The 7,500-nt window shown below is 48.2% G+C and overlaps 1 protein-coding gene across 1 annotated transcript in view; it reads right to left on the bottom strand.

The window, feature by feature from the left end:
* Nucleotides 1-7,500, bottom strand: part of sorcs3b (sortilin related VPS10 domain containing receptor 3b) — a 58,198-nt gene that overhangs the window by 12,653 nt on the left and 38,045 nt on the right. The window contains exons 19-20 of the mRNA XM_042066152.1: nucleotides 3,449-3,653; nucleotides 772-905 (exon numbers count right to left, since the gene is read on the bottom strand). Coding sequence (XP_041922086.1) covers nucleotides 772-905; nucleotides 3,449-3,653 — 339 coding nt within the window. The remainder of the gene's footprint in view (nucleotides 1-771; nucleotides 906-3,448; nucleotides 3,654-7,500) is intronic.

Here is a 7,500-nt window from a genome sequence, read left to right as displayed (position 1 = left end):
CCTGCAAGATTCCCAGTCTTTGCTAAATGTATGACTAGGTTGTGACTGATAAAATCTGTGACTTGTCTTTAGATGACTGAGGGTATGAAACTGTAGTCTTCCGAATCTGTTAAAAGTCTTCTGATATATGAGAAGCATAAGGATGTAACATACTGAAAGCCTAACGGCTCCCACACACAGTTGCGTTCCGTCAACGCATGCCAGTGGGTGGTGGACGGTAGCTATGCTAATGACTTAAGGTATAACCGTAATTTGATTGGCTGGTGCTGTCTGTTGTTCGCTTGTTCGTAATTTGATTGGCTGGCGCCGTCCGTCGGTGCAGCAACAGACACACACTCAACTTCTCAACGCGAGCGACAGGAGCAACGCGACGCAACGGACCCATAATTCAGTTGGGCAACAGATGACGTAAGCCCATGCAAAGTGAACTGGATGCGTCTCCAGCACTGCACTGTGTGTGTGCTGTTGTATCCACCAGTAGAAGATGGCAGTTTTAAGTGTGTGTATATGTGTTACCTCCGTACTGTTATCAATCCACCAGTAGTAGACGGCAGTTTTAGGTATGTGTGTGTGTGTATGTGTGTTATCTCCGTACTGTTGTCAATCCACCAGTAGTATACGGCAGTTTTAGGTGTGTGTGTGTGTGTTTGTATGTGTGTATATGTGTGTGTGTATATGTGTGTTACCTCCGTACTGTTGTCAATCCACCAGTAGTAGACGGCAGTTTTAGGTGTGTGTGTGTGTATATGTGTGTGTGTATATGTGTGTTACCTCCGTACTGTTGTCAATCCACCAGTAGTAGACGGCAGTTTTAGGTGTGTCAGGTAGCACCAGGGCTGAGAGATTTGTTTGTTGCCCTAGCAACAGGACACGGGGGGTGGACAAGATCACCTGCTCCACAGGGGCTAGACACACACACACACAATACTCACATCAATAAATGTTAAGTATGTCCATGATGTGAGTGTGTGTAATGGAAGAGTATATTTGTGTGTGTGTGTGTGTCTAATGAAAGGGTATGCGTGTGTGTATGTGTAATGGAATTATACATGCTCTCAACTTTCTTACTTTTTGGGGTCATGGGAACACACTAATGGGAAAACATTTTTCATTTAATGAAATCATTTTATTAGTTTCATCATTTTATTTCACTTGGCCCATACATTATAAGGTCAAATCTAAAGGCAGCTTCTAGTTGTGGTAAAAATGGGTACGAGTGTGTGTGGAACTTTTTCTTTGGAATGCCCCTTACATGGTGCTGCAGCCAACTTCCTGCACACTTCCTGAAGTGCAAGATTTTAGCCAATGACACCTTGCCAGACAGTTTGTACAAGATTTTCAGGTAAGGTAAGGTATACAACGACTTCTCTTCAGCTTTCAACACCATCCAGAGAAGCTGACAAACATGGGTGTAAACCACACTCTTGTACAGTGGATCCAGGACTTTTAATTTAAACAGGCAGACAACAGTATGTGTGAGTGGGTCAGAGTCAGGCAAGAACCATTATAACAAACACCGGTGTGCCACCAGGATGGGTTTTATCACCACTGTAATTTATTTTATATACTAATGACAACCACCATTCCAATTGCTCATGGGGGCAGTAGTAGCGTAGGGGTTAAGAAGCTGGGCTAGCATGCAGTAGCCTGAAAATGTGTGTGTTTAATTCCCGGATTCCACCTCTGCGCCCTTGAGCAGGGCACTTAACCCCACATTACTCCGGGGACAATGTAGCCCCTTGTAACAGAATTGACATATGCATGTCACTTTGGATGACAAGTGTCTGCTAAATGAATACATGTAAATGCTCACTGATTAAGTTTGCAGCTGATGCTACCTTACTAGGTAATCTTAACAGATAATGAACAGGACTGAGGTTGACCATTTCCAGGAATGGTGCAATCAAAATTCATTCGTTTTAAGCATTTCAAAACCAAAAGAAATGGTGATTGATTTTAGAAAAAGGCCCATCCACTGCAACCTGTTACTATTCAAGAAACATGTTGAGACTGCTGAGGGGTCTGGGCACTGGGTATTGATTCCAAACTCACCTGGGCTGCTAATGCACTAGCAATATCCACTAAAGCACAGCAACACGGCTCTCTTTTTTAAGGAAACTACAAAGTTATAATGCAGACACAACAACACTGACATTGTTTTATTTAACTTTCATTCAGAGGGTGGTTACTTTTGCCATTCAGTGTTGAGGGGAGAGTGTTTTAGTCCAGAATAGGAACATGCTGGACAAGGTGACTAAAATGGGCAGGAAGATCACTGGATCGGATGTCAACAGCATCTCCAAACTCGTAGAGCAGTACACCAGAGACTTTCTAATGAGGACTCAGCACTCAAAGAATGTCCCATAGAAATGTATGTTGTTAGTTCGTAACGCCAAGATGGCAGTGGTCTACACATAGTCCGCCCCTTCCGCTGCCAAACGTTGCCATGTGAATACATCGTGCCAATCATGTGGTATGTTGTGAATACATCGTGCCAATCATGTGGTATGTTGTGAATACATCGTGCCATTCATGTGGTATGTTGTGAATACATCGTGCCATTCATGTGGTATGTTGTGAATACATCGTATTACATGCCAATCATGTGTTGTGATCTCGCAGCTGGAGCGATGTTGGTGTCGTGAAGCCTTGCCGCCTAAAAGGCAAGAGGCCCTGAGGATGCTGAATGACCCATCCCACCCACTTTTCTCAGAGTTCTACCCCACCACTCTGGACAAAGATTTCAAATGCCCCTAACAAAAAACAAACGTGCAATCACATTGTTTGTGTCGAGGAGCATTCAGTTACTAAACAGATCAGACACATAGACATTATGAAATTATACACTATTGATTATTTATTTATTTATTCATTTATTGGACTGATGATTGCGTGCCACCATCATTGCTGTTGTTATTGTTGGTTATGTTTTGTTTCTGTATCCTTTATTGTTATTTATTGTTGTCTGTGCTTAATATTCAATGTGGCTCCCTTGACTGCAAGACCAATTCCCCTCGGTCAAAAGTAATAACATAGTCTGTAGTCATGCTGGGCTGTAATGTTGTTTCACAAGTTAATTCAACTATATCAATTGTAGCCATGTAGGGTAAGCCTCTTCAAGTGATAAGTGTAGGCTATATTCTGATGGTACAGGATTGACATTTCATTTTTTTTCTCCATGGTAATTTAAGAACCATTTCAACAAATATGTTTTTTTGTTATCACATGATTCTACAAAGAACCTTTATTTTGAAAATGGTTCTTTGCTACCAACTATAGAACCATAGGGTTCTATACAGAACCCCCATTAACCCTTATTTTTATGTGTGGATATTTTCACTCTGTATGAAGTGTGCATTTTCGGTGTGTGTGTGTGTGTGTGTGTGTGTGTGTGTGTGTGTGTGTGTGTGTGTGTGTTTTATGTGTATTTTATGTGTGCGTTACATACTTGTTACGTGCAGGAAGAGTTGGCTGTCAGCGGCTCCCAGGTTGTTGCGTACGTGTGCTGCGACTCTGTAGATCCCAGTGTGTGTGTACACGTGCGTGTGTGTGTACACGTGGGTCATGCTGTCAGGTGCATGGCTTAGGACAGAGAGTGATACACATACACCATCGCCCAAGTCCAACTGCACATCAAGCCCTGCGGAGGAGGCCTAGAGCACAGACAGATCACACAGGTGTAGTCTCACATTCATACTTTAGTCTCTGCACTTTATACTCACACTCATAAGCCAGTTCACACAGAAACACACATACTGTAATACACCTCCTAATTTCCCTGAAACCAACCTTTGTTGTGATGTTGGTAGTCTGTTGCCCTTTTGTTGCTGTTGTGTGCCTGATTGTCCCAGATCTATTACCTCCACCCAATCATGACCTACACCACCCCTGTCTCTATAACGACCCTCACCACCTCTGTCCCCATAACGACCCACACCACCTCTGTCTCTATAACGACCCTCACTACCCCTGTCCCCATAACGACCCACACTACCCCTGTCCCCATAGAGTAGCTGCGTCTTGACGTTGCTTGGCAACCATTCAGATAGAAGAAATATATTTCTTGGCGGAAGAATGATTATCTATGAATAAATCGTTACCTTTCTCGTTGCTGTGCCTTTATTTTATGAAATCTTGCCAGACATATAGCAACCATCTTAGAAAAGCAATAAGCCACTCGAGTCCGTAGGTTCCACTAATTTTAGAACAGCTGATTTTAAAACAGCTAACTCCGCTAAATGATGTTTTATAAACAAAGTTCGGGTGGAGCCTTCGGGATGATTGACAGCAATTAACTCACCCACTGCCGCCGCAGGGTAGGCCTATTTAAGCCGACCTCCTTTTCCATACGTCACACGCTCCGACGTTCGCGAAATCATTCAGTCTGCGTATCGTTCGCATTGACAAGACAGCTCTCATGGAACTGGAAATCCACCCAGCGCCAGCAAGGCGTTGACCCTACCCACTGGACAGTGGCTCGCATCCGCAGCACTCTCCATTCCCGCGGCATCGCGATGCCGCATGTCGGATAGGAAGTTCCATCTCCTCCGCCTTCTAACGCAGTCGGATAACCCGGTCTTTTCGCCCTCCCGCTCCCTCACTTTGTTTTCCTCCCCAGACCAGGAAGCAAGCTGCTCCTTCTGGCATCCCGACGCGGTTCCTTCCGCCGGCCATTCAGCCGGACGAAGCACACACCACCAGCCACCTCGCGAACCGGGCACGCCGACAGCACTTTCCGGCACCACACGCTTCAGAGCGTATCATTCCGCTGCTTCAGCCACAGCCACTGCCACGTCAGCGGCTCAGGCCCATTCCCGCCGGATCTCCGCCGTATTTCCGGGTCCAGCCCCACTTTTCCAGACGGCCCCGGTAGCGACAGCGTCGCTACTCCCCCCCCCCACTCCTTCTTTCCCTCCCCCATCCACCTCCCCTAGCCAGGACTCGGTCCAGGCCTGCCCCACCTCCAGTCGTTCCGACGACTGCTCCCTCCCTCCCCCCTCTCCCCCTCCCCTTTCCATCCCGGGAGCCACGTCTGTACAGCACGCCTCAACTCACGAAGCGTCAGCTCGAAGAGTCACCTCACTAGCTCCCCATCTCTCTTATGAGTTAGCGAGCACCTGGTCTTAGTCGGCGCCGATAGCGACAGCGTCGCTACTCCCCCCTAACCCTCTTTCCTTCCCCGTCCCACTTCCCGCGACCCTGTCCCAGGTTGCTCCCCTTCCGGTCGCGTCAGCGACCGCTCCCTCCCTCCCCCCTTTTCTCCCTTCCCATCTCTTCCCCGGCTCCGCGCTAGACCAGCCCGCAGCAGCGGGTCATCAGCACTCCGCGAGTGCTTCGGACCACGACGTCCCGTTCCGGCAGCAAAACTATTCTTTAGCCACAGCACAGGCCCTGCCACCGCCTCCTCACGCTGCAGCATTCGAACCACCACCCGTCACAGCGCCCACCAGGAACCTCATCTTGTCAGGTGCAGACGTAGACCTTTCTACCATTCTTCCCTCCCTTCCTATTCCCTCTCATAACCGGGATCTAGTTTGCGGCGAACTGGTTTTTCTCTAAAAAAAAAAAAAAAAAAAAAAAAAAAAAAAAAAAACATTCTGGCCCAGCATCAAAAAACCCTGTCATTTCCCGAGTTCACCATAGCTTTTGCCAACTACACAGAAGTCGTCTGTTTCGTGTTCTCCAGTCGACGCAGATGACTAAGCTAAATGACTACCCGGCCATCATCGCCGGCCTAGCCGTATCCTACGGTGGAGCTCATTTTCATACGTAGGCTACCACCGGCTGTTTTCAGCAAAATGCGCTGCCAGAGTCGGCCTCTGGAACTAAAACCCCTACTGGGGCGCGCTCGATATGGAGCTCCATAACCGCGTTTTCCTAGGACTTAAGCCATCTTGTCCCCTCTGCAATAGCCCCAGTCACGGCGCGGTCGAGTGTCCACTAGTCAACTCATTCCCCAGGGCCGCCCTTTCATCTCGCATCTCCTAAACTGCGCTCAGCAACCCCATCTCTCGAAGACGTCGTATCTCTAGATGCCCAGTGTCTGGCCGATATCAAACTATGGAGGATGTTTTAGACGAATGGAATGGTCTGTGCACGTTCTACGACGACTGCCAATCATCTCCAGAAGAGCTCCAGTTGTACACCGACGCAGCCCCCTCAACAGGCTTCGGAGGCTTTTTCAAAGGGCGCTGGTTTGCATCCCCGTGGCCACTAGAGTTCAGAGAGCTAACAACTGGAAACGAATCGTCAGCCGTGTTCGAACTCTACCCCGTAGCCATCACGGCCCTACCTGGGGGAATGAGCGGACCTCCAAGAGCGATAATCCACAGCGACAACGAAGCCGTAGTGCACGTCATTAATAACTCGAGCTCAAAATCGCCTGCGCTCTCCCCTCTTATTATGCGTCTAATCTGGATAGCAGCCAGCTACCAGCTTATTATAAGAGCCGCGCACGTCCCCGGTTGCCACAATGGAATTGCTGACTCTCTCTCTCGTCTTAAATTCCAGAGATTCAGAAGCTCGGCTCCAGAGGCGGACCCGTACCCTACTCCACTCCCCAGCTTTTCGGAGACCATCTTCCCATAAACCACCCCCTCAGCTATCTTCAGCCCATCACAGCCAACCAAGCCCTTCATGCCCTCGCACCCAGGACCATGCAGTCCTACTGGACTGCTTGGTCGTGCTTCAAACAGTTCCACGCAAAGCACTCACTACCATTTACCAGTTTCGATGCAGTCACCATATCATCATCACCTACGCCCACACTTCACTCGGGATCAAAGTTTCTTCCATTAGAGTCTACCTAGCTGGCATTCATTTCTTCTACAAACGCTCCCACGGCTCCGAATGCCCCTTCTCCGACACCAGGATAGGCTTGTTAATTAAAGGTATCCGTAGGCAACATCCAGTCCCCCAAGACTCCCGCCTTCCCATTACCTCAAGCATTCTCGCCACCCGCCTCGCTACCCTTCGCAAAGGGTCATGTCACCGCATTCCGATTCCACCATCTCCGTTATGTTTCTACCGGCCTTTTTGGGCTGCTGAGATGTAGCGAGTTTACATGCCCTTCGTCTCTCTTCATTCCCGATGTCCACCCGTGCATCGCAGATCTAGAGCAGCTAGACCAAGACACCATTCGATTTACCATCAAACAGAGTAAAACCGATCAGTCCCGAAAAGGACACTCCATATCCATTTAACTCCGCCTCAGATCTTCAGCCTTTCCAATACCTATCTCACTACATCTCATATCGGTCAGCTCAAGCTTCGTCTACTAGCCCGCCCTTCGTGTCAGACGAAGGGCTACCCAGCACTCGCCACAGATTCCAGACACTCTTAAAAACCATTCTAGTCAAATCTGGTTTTCCCGCGGATCGCTACTCCGCACACTCCTTCAGGATAGGAGCTGCCACAACAGCTGCGCTCAACGGCTTATCGGAGCAACAAATTAAAATACTGGGCCGTTGGTCCTCGGATGCCTACCAGTCTTACATCCGC

Source organism: Alosa sapidissima, chromosome 16 (assembly GCF_018492685.1).
Source record: "Alosa sapidissima isolate fAloSap1 chromosome 16, fAloSap1.pri, whole genome shotgun sequence".
NCBI classification, from domain to species: Eukaryota; Metazoa; Chordata; class Actinopteri; order Clupeiformes; family Clupeidae; genus Alosa; species Alosa sapidissima.
The sequence above is the reverse complement of the archived record's forward strand: the minus strand, read 5'-3'. Positions and strand labels throughout refer to the sequence as shown.